The following is a 20,615-nucleotide window of genomic DNA, read 5'->3' as shown; positions in this document are numbered from 1 at the left end:
CCCCCCCCCCAGCAAGTGGGTTTGACAGTATATCCGCACATGTTAGACGGGTCATCCTGCCATGCAGTGGTGTTATTGACCGAGAAGGAGGTCACAGATCGATAAACTTCTTGCCGGGCCGGGGGAGCCGCCGCCCCCCCCCTCCATCCCCTCACATCCTGGTTCCAGCTTCAAGCACAATCAAGCCGAGGCTCATAATACCGCGCCCGGCCCGCCGATATCCTCCCTTATCGGTCAATTGTCCGTGCTGGGCCCTTCTCAATATCCATGCTGGGTCATGTGTGAGTGGTCTGAATGTGTGTGTGCGGGAACCTTTAAGCTGATAGTCCGGGCAGGATAGTGTTGGGCCTGGGTTGCACTGGAATAACCGGTCGGACAGGGTCATGTAAGCTGGTTACACCGGCCCGGTCATTTATTGACGAACCACTGCTCTCTCTCTCTCTCTCTCTCTCTCTCTCTCTCTCCTCTTATGCCTCAGACAGACTTCTAACTCAGGCTTCCTTCTTCGTTCGCTTAGTCATGTAAAGAACATTGTAGGTAGTGTGCCTTTGTATGTATCTGCGCTATATTTCGTACTACGTTTTAATATTATATGTTTTTAGATGAGAATGTATCAGTAAGTGGATTTATACTCTTTACAGTAATCTTGTAATACATACATTGTACAGCTGTACAGAGGTATTAAAGAATGGAGGAGGGAAATATTATAATCTTGGCGCCAGGACAAACAGGCCTAGGCTGTGAAATCTGTGTTGTTTGTGGAGACAGGGCTTCAGGTAAAGAAAAAATTGCAAGAATGGGGAGGGGAGGGGGGGCATGCCCCCTGAAAAATACATTACCTTGGGCCCTGACCACCTCCTCCTTCTTGGAAAGTTGGAGATTCTACGAAGAGTTTTGGTAAAAACCATCATATTTACATCACTTTAGTGTTTTCATGTGGGAAATATTAACACTCCCCCCCTTCTCAGAAAATTTCATTCCCATTACCAGTTCAGTTTGCTCAATGCCCACATGCATATGCTCAGTTTTGAACTATATTGTGCATGCATTCCCGGGTACCCCCTGGATAGCAAGAATGGGTGGACACACATTCTACACTTTACTGCATGATTCAGAAATATTGTGCTTCATCTATTTTTAAGTTTTATCTAATTTTAAGTTTTATCTAATTTTAAGTTTTATCTAATTTTAAGTTTTATCTAATTTTAAGTTTTATCTAATTTTAAGTTTAATCTAATTTTAAGTTTTATCTAATTTTAAGTTTTATCTAATTTTAAGGTTTATCTAATGCAATCAAATTTAAACTAATCTGAGACTAAAGTCTGTACACTTGCTTCTTTGTTTCTAATTATCTTATCTTTGTAACCCGATGTACGTGAACCTTTGTATATTTCAATCATAGAATTCTGTTAGATTAACCAGTCGTAATTTACAATATTAAAGGAATTATACAACATCAGGTTGCATAATCATGAACTTTGTCAGGGTCCTCAGGTCCCTCAGGTCCTCAGGTCCCTCAGGTCCTCAGGGTTACAAAAACATATAATCTGTTTTCACCAAATCAAAGGATCAGGGTTGGAATAAAGAACTTGTTCATTTAAGGACGACACTATGGTGTAGTTTCCTGTGAAGGATGCAAAGGATTCTTTAAAAGATCAATGAGAAAAGATCAAGGATACAGATGCAGGCAGATAAATCAGATAATTATTAAACTTATATTTTTATTCTTCAGTCATGTATTTTTTTCAAACTTGGCTATTTTAAGGGAGTGTAAACTTTATTTTAAGTGCCGCTCCAGTACAGAGTAGAATGTCTGAATCTGATACACAGCGGTATCCTAAAATAAGACTTGCTTGATCAAGAATAATGGAGATATTATACTTAAAATACGGATTTTATTTTGCTTCAGTAATTATGAAGATAACCCATGAGAATTTAAGACTTTCAAGCTTCATAAACTACCATGTCTTCCACATTATTGATCAATAAACTCGCCTTTTCACCAATTAATCAAATCTTATTTATTACCTTATCAATAACTACAGCAATTCCTTGAATTAACAGATATTCGCAAAAATTTATTTTACATTTAACTTGTTAAAACTCATTAAAAAAGAACTAGTTCGAAATATTATTAGTTTAATCTGATAAACCTGTTTAAGAGTAAACAATGACTGCAATGTAAACAAGAACTATAGAAACAGGTAAATATGCTGTACCGCCCTTGTACTGTACCTCTTTTATCTGCGCTGTACATTTCTGCTTTATTAATAGTATCTGCAGCTGTGCTTTCCTTTTGTGTTTACAGAATTTTTGCGCATATGTACTGTACTGTAACTCTTTACTGTACTGCTTAATGTATCAACCTAAAAATAATAGTTTCATTTGACAATAATCTTTTTACGTTTTTTCTTCTTCCAGATGCCAGTACTGCAGATTACAAAAGTGTCTTGCGATGGGGATGCGAAGCGACAGTGAGTACTATTACTCCTTTCACAAACTTTGATGACATTAAACATTTGCCACGAAGTTTATTTTTCTAATCCCATATCTTTGCATCTTAATGACGTAGACCATTATATAGTTCAAACCAACATATCTGTTAAATTAATCAGTCAGAAAAATTCAAGATTTACACCATTAGGACGCAAAGATATAGTAATTAGGCAATTATAGAGTTTGTGGCAAGTACACAGAAACCTTTATTTCAATTATTTTCCAAATCATTTAAAGAATGTAATAAATAAAAGAGTATCCTTTTTAAAAAAACAATTTTTCCTGTTAATTCAAAAGTTTTAAAGACTAAATTTAAGTTTTAAGGGAAATAAATAATTTTTTTAGTAAAATGAATTTTTTCAAGAAAAATATAAAGAAAGGTAAAAAAGTAAGATCTCAAGCGCATCTAGAGGATCTAGAGGGAGGGGTATGGGGCGGTCCCAAATAAAGATTTTAAAAAAGTAATATTTCAGTTCAAGAACAGAAATGGCATAATATTAGAAAGATTCAAAGTTCAAGAATTTCAGAGTTTCATTATAAACCAAATTTATTGTTTTTCATGCTCACTGAATAAAAAGTTTCCCGCCCCCTTTGCAAAATACCCCCAGTTTAAATTTACCATTAAATCACCATAAAAATGGTAAAAATGTCAGTTCTTTAAATAGATCTTGTTCAGAAGCGGGCCGTGCACTAAACATTAATTTTTTAGATATTCTAGCTCAAAGGGTAAATATTGCCACACCCCGGCCGGCTCAACCGAAAGATCAGGTATGTGAAAACATTTCTTAAAGGATAAATTGATACTTTTGTCCGAAATATGGAAATCACGTTAAACTCTCTAGAAATTATCCAACTCGTTTAAATAATTTTCTGTTTAGAATAAGAATGGTATTCGAATATTTACACCTCCCCCCACATCATCAATTAGAAACAGCTCAGACAATCAGCAGCCAGGTATTCTCCCCACCTCTTCATAAATCATAATAGCTTCCCCAACTTTTAAATGTATGCATAAATTCTCTAGCTGTACAGTATAGCTTCCCCAACTGTTAAATTTATGTATAAATTCTCTAGCTGTACAGTATAGCTTCCCCAACTGTTAAATGTATGCATAAGTTCTCTAGCTGTACAGTATAGCTTCCCCAACTGTTAAATTTATGTATAAATTATCTAGCTGTACAGTATAGCTTCCCCAACTGTTAAATGTATGCATAAGTTCTCTAGCTGTAAAGTATAGCGGCCCCAACCAATGTGTAGCTTTTATATCTGTATATTATAGCGTCACTGACTGTTAAATGAATAAATTCTCTAGCTGTACAGTATACATTATAGCTTCCCTAATTCTTAATATATAGCTTCTCTAGCTGTACATAATAGCATTCCTAACTGTTAAATGTATAGCTACTCCAGCTGTACAGTAAAGCCTTCCTAATTTTTAAATTTATAAATTCTCTAGCTGTACATTTTAACCTCCCTAACTGTTTAATGCATAGCTCTTCTCTAACCAGCATAGGATCCCTAACTGTTAAATAAATAGTTTTTATAGTTGTACAGTAATGCTTCGTTTACTTCTAAATGTGTGGCTTCCCTACCTGTACAGTAAAGCTTTCCTAACTGTACATCTAAATGTATAAGCTTCTTTAAGTTTAAACTTTACCATTCAAAATTCATGTTTTACAATAAAAATAAATCAATGTTTACAACGATCTTAAACTATTGAGAAGAAAGGAGAGTTAATGGAGTTGATGTCAATTTTAATCAAAATTATTAACACAGTCCCGCCAAAAAAGGTTTTCGAAAATAAAGTCCTAAATTTTGAGACTGAAAAAGTCCTGTGGCAAAAAAAGTCCTTGAAATAAAAAGTCTCTGGAAAAAAATCCTATAATCTTGAGACTTTATTTTCTTGGACTTTTTTCTGCTCCAGTATGATTTTATTCAAATTCGTCCCAGGAAAAAAGTCCTATTATACAGTGAAACCCTTAATAACGAATACATCGAAAGAATTCATCAAATGTCGCTTTCTTCACTTTTTGATAATGGAATGTTGCAGATATTTAATTTTTTTAATTAAATGATTAAATGGAACTCCTTAAAACTGTTCCCGCATATTCATGGCTGTTTATTTATTTTCGCAAATGCTGAAATTTACGTAAAATAGTATTAAACTCATTGAAAAATTGTCAAGACAACATTTGATAAATTCTTCCGATGTATTCGTTATTAAGGGTTTCACTGTAGTAAAAAATGCATGGGAACAAAGGATGTTTAACAACCATGCAAAAACTTAATATTAAAAACACCTGTGGCTATATTCAAAATACAGATGCATAGTTAAAAAGTCTTTTGATGAAAACGTCTTACACTTGACCTCATTTTCACAAGACTTCTTGTGTTTTTTTCTTCGGATATATGTTCTTCAGGACTTTATTTCCTGTGATCTTATTTCTTGAGTCTTTATTTTAGTCTTTTTCTTTTAGGAAAAAAAGGCCCAGGAATTAAAAACTTATGACCTTATTTCCAGTGACATTTGGACCTAGAACTTCAAAAATTGGGGCTTTTTTACCAAAGGTTTTATTTCCAGTTTTTTTTCCAGAAATTTTTTTTCGGTGACTTTCTTAAATAGATTTCTGTTTAGAATATTTAATGGACGACGACGAGATAATGGACAGGGATAATGACAACACCATTGAGTACGACACCTCCTCCCTCACTTCCGTCATCGGGAGAATGACCAAGGCGATCCTGGAGATCCCTGAAGATGTAGTTGAGGAAATACGTGAGCTACCGGATACCTTGATTACTCCGGACAATTTGGAGTTTAAAATCAAGATGTCTGACAAACCTGAAGTGTTTAATGTTTACTTTATCTGCGAGGCAGCCTCTCGTGTTCTATTTGAGACAGTCCGTTGGACTCGCTCTGTACAGGTAATCCAAGTCAAGTGCAGACCTCAGATAAACTGTATTTCCGCCGCTCAAAAGCATTCTTCCTTATTTTAAAAGGCAGTACATCGTGAACGTACTGTCAAACGAGCCTAGTCCCTTAGAACTAAACTTTTCCGTTCTTAGTTAAGAATTTTAACCACCGTACTTCAGGTAGTACATCCTGTACTTCAGGTAGTACATCCTGTACTTCAGGAAGTACATCCTGTACCCTTAAACTTTGACGCTCCTTAAGTTAAATTAAGCCTTGAATAACTTACGAAATGATAAAGTTCTTCGCTCGATTATATATTTATATATTTATATATATGTCGGTTATAGCTGGCCAAACGGCTTGACCGAAATTTTTTTAGGGAACCCATGGGTGTTTATAAAATTCCACAGGCAACGCCGGGCACTTCAGCTAGTAGCTTATAAAATGATTTGGCAAAGAAAAATTATTTTTTACAAGGAATCATGAATAATGGAAACAGACTGAATAAATTTTGTACAGTCGTCTCAGTACTTCTGAAGTCTCATACTTTGTTGGTTAACTTTACACAAATTAGATAGATAGATGTTAAACCGTTAAGTTATTATGATGAGCTGTTATAATGAGACTGATTTAAAAGAATGAGAGTTCTTTTTGTAGCACCCGGGACTAAACTCATTTATTTTCTTATTCCAGGTATTTGAGTCTCTTCACGAAACAACAAAGACAAAAATCTTATCCAAGAGTTGGTCAGACATCTTTGTCCTTGGTCTTGCACAGTCTAAAGAGGTAGATTAAATATTAATATACTGCTAAATTTGAATTACCGGTTGTAAAAATATTCTTGACAAATTATCCTAAGTATAGTGCTCACGCTGCTCACTTCTCCGAGTTTGCATAAAATAAGTTTGTAGTAAAGCTAATACAATCTTTAACATGTACAGAAGCGCTACTTTCATGGGTCATTTTATATTTTTTATATTTCACCTTCTATAACAGTTCCCTAACAGCAAAGAAAGTTTTCTGAATAAAGTTTTTGAAATAAAGTACTAAAAGTACCTGTTCAACCTATTTTTCCGGCTTTTGATACTTTTTTACTTTGTTACCCTTTATATTCCATTAGTAAGTACGATGTGTACTTTTAAATTTAGTTCTGGGAGGGGAGGGAGGGGAGAGAGGGTAGGGAGGTTTTTAAGGTTATAGATGGAACTACCGGTGTAATTTCACTTATTGTACAATTTACAAAGGAAAAATGTCGTTTTTATTTTGAAAAATATATCACGAACAATACTAAATTAATATTTGATCATACTTACTTTTCTACAAGAATGTAATGAAAGGAAAGTTTTGCAGTTGTGTATACTCTGCGTACATATTGAAACCAGTTCTCTCTAGGCGGAATTTGTAAACAAACATAGATGCCTCAGTGTTTGTTTAGTATCCGAGGAGGTTAAAAGCATTGAATTTTGATAATTTTGAAAATTCACATAATAGTTTCCTAGGACCAGAATATTTCATTGATTATTTATGTGAAAGATGGATCCGATGGCAGGCTTCGACATCCGTCTTGTGTTTACATTACCGCCCAGTTACAGTACACTGCAGTACAAAAGATGCGTACACCTCTGAAATAACTTTCCTTGCATTAAATCCTTGCTTGTCTAAGTGTTTTAAATGCTAATTAAATCTTCTTTATCAACATATATTCAATTCAACACTATAATGCCAAATTTTCATGCAAAGAAAATAATTTGCGTAAAGTTTTCAATAAATATACTCGTTATTTAAGTTTAATTATAATTGACGACATTATTCTGCAATTTCCTTGACTGTAGTAATGTTGTGTGTCTGTACCAAAAGAGTTTGTGTTAGGAATACCGAACTCGTCTGCAAAGCATTGCAAAGCATTGCGCCATTTCCTTTCCCTTTAATCCTATTCCCTATAATACCTAGTCTTTTCTAGAGACCGAAGAAAGGGATAGATTGATATTTTGGAGTACAAGAAAGTCTAATGTCTCGTTTTAGTATTGATCTGGTTTAATACAGGGTTTCCCAAACCTCAAGACTAAAATGTCTTTAAACTGTTTCTTGTATGAATGATGATGTTAAGAGACTAAATTACTAATGAACAATCAGAAAGAAAGTTGAAATTATTTTTTGTTAAATGAAAATGCATTCCGGTCTTTAAACAAGCTTTCACTATACTTTTTTATTTTAAATTAGGAAAGGATCAAATTATTTTCAAATTCTATATTTTCTGGACTCTCGATATTATTTGTTTATTTACTGTCTATAGTCCAACTATCTCCGTGCACTGCATACTCCAATAAATAAGTATTCAACTTGAAGTATTCAATATATATTGCAATTATAATATTAAAAATCAAACTCATTTTGTTCGGAATTTACATAAAACTGTTCATCTTTTTCTATTTCAAGGCCCTTCAATTGGACTCAATTCTTGAATCTATCTGCTCTCAGCTGGAATCAGTTGCCTCAATGGATCGTGTCTCGGTGTCCCGGGTGAGACAGGTGACATCTACCCTCACCAAGATCAAGGAGTATATCAATGCTCTCTCCAAGCTAGACCTTGATCAAACCGAGTTTGCGCTTGTCAAGGCAATTGCAATATTTGGAGCAGGTTTGATTATTTATGATTTAATTTCCTTAATCTTGATCTTAATCTTCATCTTCTTTCTCATCTTCTTTCTAATCTTCTTTCTCATCTTCTTTCTCATCTTCTTTCTCATCTTCTTATCTTCTTTCTCGTCTTCTTTCTCATCTTCTTTCTCATCTTCTTTCTCATCTTCTTTCTCATCTTCTTTCTTATCTTCTTTCTTATCTTCTTTCTCATCTTCTTTCTCATTTTCTTTCTCATCTTCTTTCTCATCTTCTTTCTCATCTTCTTTCTCATCTTCTTTCTCATCTTCTTTCTCATCTTCTTTCTCATCTCTTTCTCCTCTTCTGTTTAATCTTCTTTCTCATCTTCTTTCTCATCTTCTTTCTCATCTTCTTTCTCATCTTCTTTCTCATCTTCTATTTCTCATCTTCTGTTTAATCCTCTTTCTCATCTTCTTTCTCATCTCTTTCTCATCTTCTGTTTCATCTTGTTTCTCATCTTCTTTCGCATCTTCTTTCTCATCTTCATATAATCTTCATTCTCATTTTGATTAGGTATTTAATCTGTTGTAATGAACATATTAAAATAAAATCGCGTTTAGATCAGCTGTCTGTTAACTCTGAATACTTGAACCTGATCTGTGATCAGCTGGTGACCGAACTACGTGAACACGCGGCAACTGTGCATCCAGATGACCCAAACCGGTTTTCAAAGCTTCTTCTCCGACTCTCTCCACTTCGGTCTCTCCAGAGTGACGTCATCGAGGAGATTTTTTTTACTGGACTCATTGGGAACATACAAATAGATACAATTATCCCGTACATACTACAGATGGATATGGATGAGTACAACACTTCAGGTATTTTAAACGTAAACTCTAATACTGATTTGTTTTAAAAATAGTCTAATATTTTGATTATAAGGGTCATTTTAAAACCATTGTTCCTTTGTCAGACATTTTTGCTTGCAATGTTTCCGGTTAAATCACAATTTGCGTTTTGATTTCAAAACAAAGTTGTTAACTGATAAGCCAATTGTTTTATGTATTGTTACAAAGTTATTCCTGAGGTAACATATCATGTACTTGCTATGTTGAGACAAAGTTAACGCTTAACGTGACTGTAAGCGTAACTTCAAGTGACTCCATGCAAAGGATGGCAATGCATCAGTACCCTTGAAACCTTGATCAGACTAAGCTGGCTGTGGCTTGTGAATCAGGCAGTGTCATCTTTGCATAATGGGTTACTTAAAATACAATTACAGCTCTCCGCTAAACCTCTTTACTCCTTCAGTTAATGTACTGCAGATCTCTGCAGTAGGCACCGAGAGCTTACTTTTCTTAAACCCAAATTTTGGTTGCTTCCTGTGAAAAAGATTGGGCTAAATTAAATTGTTGCTTGTTTTAGAGATAGAAAATTGTTACTTGTATATAATATGACATATTGCTTGTTTTCTACAATGTTTTCGCTCAAAGTTTAAATAGTTTTTTCATCTACACATTATTTTTTAGTAAAATGAAAAATCTTGTTTGGTCAAAGATTTCTATAGAATTCCTCTGTAAAATGTAAAAATTTTAGATAAGTTATTAATAACAATAAGTTAATGTGCTCTATAATATAAAATAAAATTTATTTGTTTTCTATTTCCAGGTGCAGCAGATGGGTCAGATGAATTGACAGATAAAGCAGATGGTTGTTAAGAGTGAACGTGTGTTGAAACATTCATTTATTATAAGTGATCATGTATATGCACATATGTACATATGTACAGCAAATCTTGACCCAGTTCTAGTATAGTCATTCATGTTATTAATTTAAACAGTGCATTTATCTTACATTCCATTCATTATATACCCTACAGGGACATAATGTTCTCTAGATAGTCCTGCCCACAGGGATATAATATTCCTTCCTATCTACAGGGATATAATACTCCTGTTAACAGGGATATAATACTCCTGTCTATGGGGATTTAATAGCCTTAAAATATTAAATACCTTGAATGGAAAAGTAAAGCATTTTATTAAGCAATTAAGATTTCAAAAACCTATGAAACAAAAAACTAATTAAAGCTTTTACCAAATTCAAGGTGTTCAAAACTTTTTCAAAATCTTAATTTCTATACTTACTTTTTTATATTTGATGAGAAAATTATTCGTATGTAGTTTTGATTGTAAACCTTTAAATAATATTTCTTATGTTAAAACACACAATATTAATGTCCTACAGATAACCAACGTAATAATTTATAACATTTTTGTTTTGTTTTATGCACACGTAAAACCTTTAATTTTAAGTTTTGAAAGTTGATAAAATATATGTGTCCTTAAAACAATATGTATAAGAATATTCGCAAAAAAATGTAAAATTAAAATCTAAAAAATTCGAAAAATTTGTTTCCTAAATTTCAAATTGTTGCACCGAGAAAATCCAGTGATTTTTGTTCCCGCATTTATGTAAACATTGTGATGATTCGTCCAGTTGAACTAAATTCTTCAGAAAATTACACTAAAAGTGATTAATTTCATACTCTTCAGATTCTCTAATACGCAAGGTTAGATTAATAAAAAGCAAGAAATCTCTCTGTATTAATCTTAAAAGTATAATGACTGGCTAGACAAACGAAAACGGAGAAAGATCGTATTGATATCTTTTGTTAGAGTAATAATTTTGTATTATGTAAAAAAGCAAACTTGTTATGCATGCAATTTTAAAATAGGATTTACAATTTACATTTCAGATTTTCGTATTTAAATGCATAATTTATCATACTCCTAAACGAACAGATTTTTCGACATTTGACAGATGAGGCTTTTGACAGTTGATACATTTGAAAGATGAGATATTACACAAATAAGACATTTGACATAAGAGACAAATCGAACATTTTAATTTTGAAATTGTGGTTTATCGAATTTAGAAATCCAAGAAAATGGATTTTTCGTAAATGTTTGTAATGTAATTTTGATAAAAGAAACTATTCATTTTTTATGAGAGTTTTTGAACGAGGTTAATAAGTTACAAGATCTTTTTTTGCTGAAAAATTGGATAAAAAATTGTGAAATAATTTTAAAAAATTTGTCATCATGTTGACATTAAGAAATTGTAATTACACTTTTGAACGGGGTGTCCCATATCATATTTGATCGTGGTATAGCTTTAAATTGATAATTCTGAGACTAATATAAAATAGAACGAATCATTAAAAAAATTGTATTTTGGTACTATAAAGATTTGCCTGTAGAAAATACTAGTATTTTGTCCGTATTTTTGCGGTATAAGCTTAGAAATAATCTAATTTGATATGGGAAGCTCTGTACTATAAATACTTCGAATTTGTCAGCGAGCCACACCCGTTCTACCTCATACCCAAAATTGACGTCTCAAATGGATTTACCCCTATAGCGTTCGACCCATACTCGTTTTGTCTTCAGGAAAAATATCTGTGCTTTTTAAAGCTTACTATAGAGGAATGCACTGTTAATTTAAACTTTTAAAATATGGAATGGTATCTAACATACAATAAACTCATTCACAATATTTTTTTGTGATAGTACAGTGGCATGCGATTATATTAATACAATGAAGACGACTTTTTATTTCAAGTTTTGATTTTTATTAAGCTTTTAAACCACATAAACTATAGAACTATAGAAGTCAAGATAATCTTTCAATTAAAAAGTTTCTCTTTGATATTTTAAATAAATATTTTAAAGCTGTTATTACATCTGGACAGAAACCATAATTAAAAATTTAAAAAAATAATTTTCGACATTGTTTGACCTGTTTAAGGGAGACCTGTAATCTTTTTTTACTGGGTGTAGACATTGTTGCTATGGGAATTATCAAATATCAGACGGTAAGTCTAGTAAGAAATGGACGTTCGTTTTTAAATTTAAATTACACCATTAATCGTAATACAACTACGCAAAACTTTGCAGTGCCAACTAATTACAAATATGAGGATTTTAATTAATTTTCATAAAGATTATAATGAGCACACAGAGTATTTTTATTAATGTAATAAAAAGGTGACAGTTTTTAATGTTTACAAACTGTTAAGAAAAAAATGAATAGAGTTTCAGAATTTTATAATCTTTTCGTTAAATATTCAAATTTGAACTAGTTTTAGGAAAGAGATTAGAATTATGAAATTCTGACAGTTAATCACATTTCCAGCACTTCTCATCTCCGACGATTGAATAGTTTTGATTGTCTGTTGTTTTGTAGATTTTTCTAGCAGTTTGGCGGATTTTGAGTCCGGTTCTTTAGTAAATTTCATCTCTTGCTCTTCTGAAGGTTGAGTTGAAAGCCCTGGATCGTCCGAAGGCTCAAGAGATCTGTGTTCCATTAGCAGTTCCTTCAGCTTAGCTGAGTTGTCTTCTGAGTTGTTTTCTGAGCTAATATCTGAGCTTGACTCTGAACTCCCTTCCTCATATTCTTCATCATACTCGTAGTACTCCTCTCCTTTTACCTTTTCTAAAAAATTTAATGATTTAGAAATTTTTAAGGTGTTTGACAACTTTTGAAAGTGTTCGATTTAATAAAAACTTAGTGCTGTTTCTGTGCTTCGGCCTCTAAGACAAGTTCAGAAAGAAAATATTAACATATGTCTTTCCCTATTCCAGTGGACTGGAGGCCATTGGACGGAATACACTTTTAATTCAATGCTAACTATTCCATCGGTTTTTAACAATCAGCACAGTAATTACTCCATGGTGATGGTAATTTACATTAATCACTCCACTGCACGTTGGAGGATTAGTTATTATCACTCGAGACACTAATTACTCCACTAAAAATTTGCCTCCAGCAAAATCCGATTTCCATTAAATTTAGAAAGTCCGCAAACTTTTTTGTTAGTTGTTGTTTTGCAAAAAGAAAATGTTTACAATTGAGAAAGAAGACGGGCGCGAAGCGCCCTTAAAGCCGAGTTGTACATAAAAATGTATAAAGGATATTTCAGAATTTTTAGAAAATGGAAGTTACAATCAAAATATCTTTAAAACATTTAATTTAAGGTTTTACCGACCTAAAGCAGTGCATGTGTCCAGACTTGAGTTATCTAGTTTCACAGTTGATAGGTTTACTAGGTACCCTTTTATCTCCTACAAATATATCAAGTTAAATTAAACGTAGGTACAAATATAATGATAATGATAAAAATAATCAATTTTTCAAACGAAATTCGAATTTTTTAATAAATTTGAACCTGAAGATGAAGCCGAACCATTTGTCGAACATCTCCAGGTGCGAAACACTCCTATTAAAAACATTATAATAGGTTTTTCATATTGTTCGTCAAGTGTTTTAATACTCTTTTCAACAAGATATCTCACTTTTACAGAACTATCTTAATTCATATAAGATCTTTGCTTACATAAATATATACTACTGATGTGCCCTGCACAAATGCCGGTGAAATGAAAAAAAAATTTGAATGTTACCCCCAGTTTACCCATGGAATCTCTCAAAAAAATTCAGCCAGATTGGTCCAGCCGTATAGCTAACTGTTTTTTTAAGCTGTTTGATATTGATAATGTAATTTTAAATATCAAGGTGCCTAACTCTTTAAAATAGAACTATAGAAGAAGTCCTGGAAAAAAATAAGAAAAAAGAAAGGCAGAGTCGTACAATGCACATGTACACCCTGGAGAAATTCCTGTATACGCCTCTGAAACAATCATTATACCCTACACATTCCTGAAGTAATAACCTTGATAAGAAATAACCTGTAGTAGGGAAGGACAACTAGATGAAATATTGTTTAGTGCGTCACAGACAAGCTCTGCAACCCTAGCTGCTTCTGAAAACGTCAACAAATCTTAATAATTTTATTTATAATATTTTTTATTATATTTCATTTTTTATACAATTGCGTACTTTTTAACTCATGCTCAATTCATAATAAATTCATTATAGGCGTACTACAGAAATGATCGTGCTTAAAGGGACTGTAAAGGAAAAATGAAAGGGGGTAAATAGACTGGGCTGGAACCTGAGAATCTCAGGAGTAGATTAAGACCTATCAGAGTTCTAATTGACGTTCCTGTCTCGAGAAATTGATATAAAACTGTGTCAATGTTATACCAAAACGTATATGTGTAGATTTTGTATAAGATTCGTAGTATTAAACAGATCATATTCAACAAATACGCAACCAATCTGAAAACGACGATATTCTAGACTCTAGAGGAGCCTGAGAATCTCAGGTTTGCCTCTTTTAACTTAATAATTTTTCATTTGTAATAGATATAATTGATAATATTATTTATACGTCCGGATCACGTGACCAGAACTCCAGCCAATGGTATTAAAGTATTATTGTTACGTGTCTCCGTCTGTATCACATGACCAGTACCATTGGAGGGAGTTCTGGTCGCGTGATATACGTCCGTATTTACATATATACGTTTTGGTATAATTTGACACAGTTTTAATTCAATTTCTCTAGAAAGGAACATTAGATAGATGTCTTATCGGTATCGTTCAACGCCTGAGATTCTCAGGTTTCACTTTTCCTTTACAGTTCCTTTTAAGTGTTAGATTATCTGTATATTATAGGACGGTGCAGTGTTCTTGGCTCCCGAATTTTCTCAAAATAAAATTTAGAATTTTTCTATAAAGAAAGAAAGAAAGAAAGAAAGAAAGAAAGAAAGAAAGAAAGAAAGCAGAAAGAAAGAAATAAATAAATAAAGAAAGAAAGAAAGAAGGAAAGAAAAAGAAAGAAAGAAATAAAGAACTGAGAAAAGGAAGAAATGAAGAAAGGATCGAAGAAAGGAAAATACGAAGAACGGAAAATATGAAGAAAGAAAAATATGAAAAAAGAAAAAAAGAAGAAAAAAAGAAGAAAAGAAAGAAAAAATATAAAGAATATAAAGGATGAAAAGAAGCAACTAACCTGTAACTTGTTGAAAAGTTTGATATATTTGAGTAGAGACTGCATGTGAGCAGGATTGAAACTTGGTCTGGGATTGAATATATTCTCTATCTGTGCAGGTCCCTGCTGCTCCCCCCGCCTCCTCTGCACCCCTAGATTTATCAATTAATAAATCACCAAGAGGATGGTTAATTCTGATCCAATTATACAGGGTTACCTTCAAAGAATGAGACTTCAAAGACGACTGTACATAATCCATACAGTCTGTTTCCTTTAATTCATTGAAAAACTTTCAGTTCGTGTTTAAATACTCATCCTTTGTGAATAACTCATACAATGTAGTAACGCTGTACAATGTACAATGTACAGTGTATTGAATAAATCTAAGAAAGTCAGGAGCTCATGATTAAGATAATATTTGGAATAAAAGTCAATGAAATAAAAAAGTCCGGAATGAATGAAAGTGCTATGAAAAAAACATAAGAAACAACTGCAAACTAGAAAGAAGGAGAAGGTAAAATGTAGGTTACATCACTGGTATGCCTTTGTGACCTCTTAGCTCCCCTAGTTTTAAATTTACGCTCCAGGATGAGAAAAGCAAACTTATCCGGGTACATAGTAGAAATTCAAAATATTCATTTTTCTCTCCTAAAGAACACTTTCTTAAGAGTTATGACGGAAAACATAGATTTCAATCTACCGTGAAATATCCTTTAGTTTGACGTGAAGAAGATCAAACAGGGGTAATTTTGTTTTACACAAAATTTTGATTGTGATTTTTAGAGGGAGGACCAACAAGTTTCTAACTAATAAAAAATGTACGAGTAATTTGAGTGATTTGTGAAAAATATTTATCACTTTTAAGCGGGCTGTAAATTTGTTTCTAATCTTCAGGCCCTTACACAGGATTTTACCCAGGGAACACGGGAGTTGCGGGAATAGTTGCCAAACACTTGTATAATGCTTATAGCTATAAATTGTTTAAAACATGTATCTGTGGAATAAGAGATAGAATAGTTGAAAATAATTTTAATAATTTAATAATTTATTTTTTATTTTCAAATTAATAGTTGAAAATAATTCAAAATAAATGGCGTCAGGAACTTTTAAAACTACTTTTTAGGAGGAAAACCTTTTTTTTAGATGATGGCAAGCTCATTCTTTACCTATCACACCTGAGATTAATCTTTGCCCAAAAATCCCAGGGGGGCAAGAGGACTATGCCCCCCCTGTTTACGCTCTTGCTGATCTCCATTTTGTGCTAAGAAAGGAGAACACACTTTCCTGTTTATTATTAGTGAAGTGAAATTTTTCAGAACTAATACAAAATGCGTGGAAATCTACCACTCCCTTGGGATAAAATGAATTAAAATACTACACAACATGCTGTAAATTATCAACCTTTTTCATTCTAAATATCCAATCTCTCCCTTTAAATTTCCGTTTAGTCCTTTTAATTCAAAGAAAAATGGTAAGAGCTAAAAAATTTGTCAAACAACGGGAGATACAGGGTGTCCCACGAAACATGACAGTATGCAGGACGACTTGAATGTCGTCTTGATTTTTGATATAATTTGCTGCGTTTATTTGTCAACCTAATTTTAGAAGTAAATTTCTAGAGATAATAATCACNTTTTACTCGACAAAATTAATGTTTAAAGCACTGTATATATAAATATATAATATATATGTCCACAGAAAACAAATAACTCAGGATGAGTGAAGGAGCTGTGATAAAAAAGTTTGAGAGGGGTCAATAAGGATTTTTTTACCACTCTGATGCCAAGAATAACATGGTAAAATGTGTAAAAAGGTGAAAGGGGCGGGGGAAATAAAAACATTAAAACAATTATCTTTTTTTTCGTTTTTCTTATCTGCAAGGTTTTGTGCTACTATTTCTAGCTGTAAATTGAAGGGGAAATTAGACGGTTCTGCAGGGGAAAGAAAATTGATTTTTTACAGGAAACTAGAATATAAATTAGAAAAGAAGAAATTAGTGCCTCAATAAATCTTTTAAATTCCTTTCTCCGGTTTAAAATCTTGTTCAGTGTGTATGTATACTTCAAGAAGGCATTTTGCATTTCAAGGCTTATTTTGTCTAAGTCGAGGTGGACATACGACAAATTAGTGTTTAAACTTGACTTAATCTACTCTGATCGGCGGGGAGATTAACCCGAGGATATAACGGACAATCTTGAAAACATTGTTGGCGGATTTTTCTACAGTTTTATAAAGTATTTTGTACATTTTGTAAACTTTTCAGATAAACACGAAGCAAAGAAGGAAATGGGGGGGGGGAGATGACTTAAACCCCTTCAAGAACATAACTTACCAATATTGTTGAACATATTGACAATCTTTAAGTTGAACTAAACCAGAGGCTACATACTGCCCCAGCAGGGCTTCTAACTGCATGTCCTTCATTCGTCTGAAGAAAAAAACAATCGATAAAATCAATAAATTAATCTTGAAAGAAACTCAATATCAGAGTTTGTGACTGTTTTAACAGAACGGGCAAATCCTAATGTCATCGTCTAAATAGATGAAAACCTAATGTCCCCGTTAGTTAGATAAAACCTGATGTCATCGTCTAAATAGATGAAAACCTAATGTATGAAAACCTAATTTCCCCGTCTAAATAGATGAAAACCTAATTTCCCCGTCTAATTAAAAAAACAGATGTCCCCGTCAAATAAAAAAACAGATGTCATCGTCTAATTAGAAAAAGACCTGATGTCCCCGTCTGAATAGAAAAAAATCTGATGTCTCCGTCTAATTAGAAAAAAAACCTGATGTCCCCGTCTAATTAGAAAAAACCTGATGTGCCCGTCTAATTAGATGAAAACCTAATGTCCCTGTAAGTTAGATAAAACCGGATGTCCCCGTCTGAATAGAAAAAAACCTAATGTTCCGTCTAATTAGATTAACCCTGTTGTCCCCATCTGAATAGATAAACCTCTGATGTCCCCGTCTGAATAGAAAAAAAACTGGCGTCCCCATCTAAATAAAAAATAAATATTATGTCCCTGTCTAGATAGAAAAAATCCATGTGTCCCCCGTATAATTAAAAAAAAACTGATGTCCCCGTCTGAATAGAAAAAACCTGATGTCCCCGTCTAATTAGAAAAAAATTGATGTCCCCGTCTAATTACAAAAAAAACTGATGTCCCCTTCTAATTAGAAAAAAACCTGATGTCCCCGTCTAATTAGAAAAAAAACTGATGTCCCCGTCTAATTAAAAAAAACTGATGTCCCCTTCTAATTAGAAAAAACCTGATGTCCCCTTCTAATTAGAAAAAACCTGATGTCCCCTTCTAATTAGAAAAAAAACCTGATGTCCCCTTCTAATTAGAAAAAAAACCTGATGTCCCCGTCTGAATGGCAGTTCTCCCAGATTTTCCCGCAGTCCTCGACTAAGTCTGTGAAGAGGGTGCAGGTAGCACTTTCCTTACTCTCACCCTCCACTACATGGTAGGCACTCGTTACCCGGCCTAGAAAATCAGGGTTTCTATCCCTCTTCTGTCAAATCCTGAAACGGGGCACTGGGAAGAAATATTTGCCTATTCCCCACCAAACAGAACTGGATGGAAAATTGAAAAACTAGTTGTAAAAGTTGTTCCACCATATTTTGTCCAGTTGTTCAAAAGTGGTTAAATTCAGTTATGGTGGCAAGACTAATAACTCCACTTTAAAACTGGAGTAAAACTCCACTTCTGCATTGCAATAATAGAGTTAAACTCCACCTCTGCATTGCAATAGTGGAGTTAAACTCCACTCTGCATTGCGTTAAACTCCACCTCTGCATTGCAATAGTGGAGTTAAACTCCATTTCTGCATTGCAAAAGTGGAGTTAAACTCCATTTCTGCATTGCAATAATGAAGTAATAAAATTCTACTACTGAATTTATAATTTCATTTGATCTTTCATTATTTTTGACTCTCTATATAGAGAAAGTAATTTTAACATTTTCCAGATCTACGATTTTCTTTAAAAAAACGTATTATTCACACAACACACAAATTTCACTGGATGAGGGTCATTTATTTGGTGTACCGTCCCGTTTTGCCTGATATAGTTTGTAAGGCTAGTGTACAGCTTGCTCTAGCTGACCAAAAGTCGACCCGGTACTTGAAATGAACCGCGGAGTTTACAGTGACAAGAGTTACAACAAAACAAATAAATGAGCCCCAAAAACTTTTTTTTAAATATCTAATTTTTCCTTTAACTTTTTTGAGTCATTATAAGTCACTAATTATGATAATCAATAGCATCTGTGATCTGAAAGGGAGTGTTCGCGAAAAATGAAATGGGGTATAGGCGGATATCGAATTGAACACAATATCGATCGCTATTAATTTTTCTTTTGACAGTTGCCTACAAAAAAGAACTTTTTTATAAACGTCGTACACCCAAGTGCTTAGATCCCATACTAATCCATGGGAGTTTTTTTATTCTACTCAGTTCGTAATACCACCTTTCCTTTTTCGCGAACACTCCCTTTAAGTAACAATTTCGAGTGACTATATTATTACTTAAATTATTTTTAAAAAAAAATTAGGATATCTTTATCGCGTTGGTTCAATTTTTATTCAGCCAATATTCCTTAGATTTTTCGCAAACATTCCCTTTAGTTGTGCGCTTTTTGAAGTAGTGACCAAAAAGAAAATTTTTAACTTTAGGGCAATGTTAAGTTTTCTTTCTTAAGGTTAAGAATGAATGTAACGTGTCCTTTCCTATATATCTAATATGATTATATTAAACATATCTTCAAATATCTATTCCTACATTAATCTCTTCAAGCTGTCCATATAAATTCACATTCATCATATTTCTAATGATTTTAATAGAAAATAATGATACGGTTTACAATAACACCCAGCTAAGTGAACTAGAACAATAATATTTACTTATTATTATTTTGTGTTAATATGTACATGAGTAAAACCATGAAAAAAGGCTAAAGCTCTATTTTAATCTACATGTCACACTTAACTACACTTCGGTGTGTACTGCAGTGATTTGCAGTACTTTGACTGAAGAAATAGCATGAGAGTGATGTACCTGTACAATCGGAGAAGAGTGTCTGCATGTCCGTGTACTCCTCCTGTGTACAATTATTACACCATACATCACCTACATGTACCATCACTAGCAGACTCATGTACAAAATAATACTGGAAAAATCAACAAAATAACTTTTATTTTTAAAGTTGAAAGCAAAGAAGTGAGAAAAAAATAAGCTTTAGAACAGACTTGAGAAGCTAAAATAAGAGGGAAAATTTCAACGAAGGAGGGGAATACGGGTAAATCATTTTCACCTTAGCTTTAAGTAAACAAATATGAGAACATTTGAATATTCATTTAGTAATTTTATTTTTTTTATAGGAAGCAGACTTTAAGAATAAAGTTATAACTTTTAAAAAGTCCAATCAGCATAAAACACAGCATTTGTGCAGTGTAAACAGACCCATTTCACTAAATTTTTTATTTAATACAGTGGTAGGCGATTGTATCAATACAACAAAGACGACTTTTGATTTCAATTTTTAATTATATCAAACTTTTAACCAGAAATGATATACAAGAAAAAATGAAGACATACAGAAACTGTGAATTAAAAAAGCTTCTCTTTATTTATTTGTAAACTTGTAAATAATAAAGTCGATTTCATTATATTGATATTCACGCCTACCCCGTATAATGTCGTC

General features: G+C 33.0%; 2 protein-coding genes across 2 annotated transcripts; one reads left to right on the top strand and one right to left on the bottom strand.

Annotated features, from left to right (window-relative positions):
* The first annotated feature begins 578 nt into the window (after positions 1-578).
* Positions 579-10,608, top strand: LOC111704181 (orphan steroid hormone receptor 2). The gene is made up of 11 exons (XM_023476334.1): positions 579-776; positions 1,603-1,687; positions 2,163-2,204; positions 2,422-2,474; positions 3,206-3,264; positions 3,375-3,450; positions 5,132-5,421; positions 6,104-6,196; positions 7,847-8,048; positions 8,629-8,886; positions 9,677-10,608. Exons 1-11 carry the CDS (start codon positions 689-691, stop codon positions 9,724-9,726), a joined length of 1,296 nt encoding a protein of 431 aa, XP_023332102.1. The 5' UTR covers positions 579-688; the 3' UTR covers positions 9,727-10,608.
* Positions 10,609-11,744: 1,136 nt separating this feature from the next.
* Positions 11,745-20,081, bottom strand: LOC111704180 (uncharacterized; the record flags this gene model as incomplete). The annotated part of the gene is given in 8 exon segments (XM_023476332.1): positions 11,745-12,505; positions 13,059-13,134; positions 13,239-13,289; positions 13,759-13,832; positions 14,928-15,058; positions 17,239-17,334; positions 18,268-18,397; positions 19,969-20,081. Coding segments are annotated over 8 exon segments (1,039 nt in total), but the record flags the coding sequence as incomplete, so codon positions are not given.
* Between the last annotated feature and the right edge of the window lie 534 nt (positions 20,082-20,615).

This window comes from Eurytemora carolleeae, unplaced genomic scaffold, assembly GCF_000591075.1.
Source record: "Eurytemora carolleeae unplaced genomic scaffold, Eaff_2.0 scaffold383, whole genome shotgun sequence".
Lineage (NCBI taxonomy): Eukaryota > Metazoa > Arthropoda > Copepoda > Calanoida > Temoridae > Eurytemora > Eurytemora carolleeae.
Note: the sequence above shows the minus strand (reverse complement) of the source record. Positions and strands in the feature narration are given on the sequence as shown.

Excerpts from the sequence above, each read along its gene's own strand:
- LOC111704181 (XM_023476334.1), top strand. The coding sequence starts at position 689 with ATGGAGGAGGGAAATATTATAATCTTGGCGCCAGGACAAACAGGCCTA. Across the intron at positions 2,475-3,205 it reads GATGGGGATGCGAAGCGACA|ATATTCTAGCTCAAAGGGTA; the intron begins GTGAGTACTATT and ends TTAATTTTTTAG. Across the intron at positions 8,049-8,628 it reads AATTGCAATATTTGGAGCAG|ATCAGCTGTCTGTTAACTCT; the intron begins GTTTGATTATTT and ends AATCGCGTTTAG.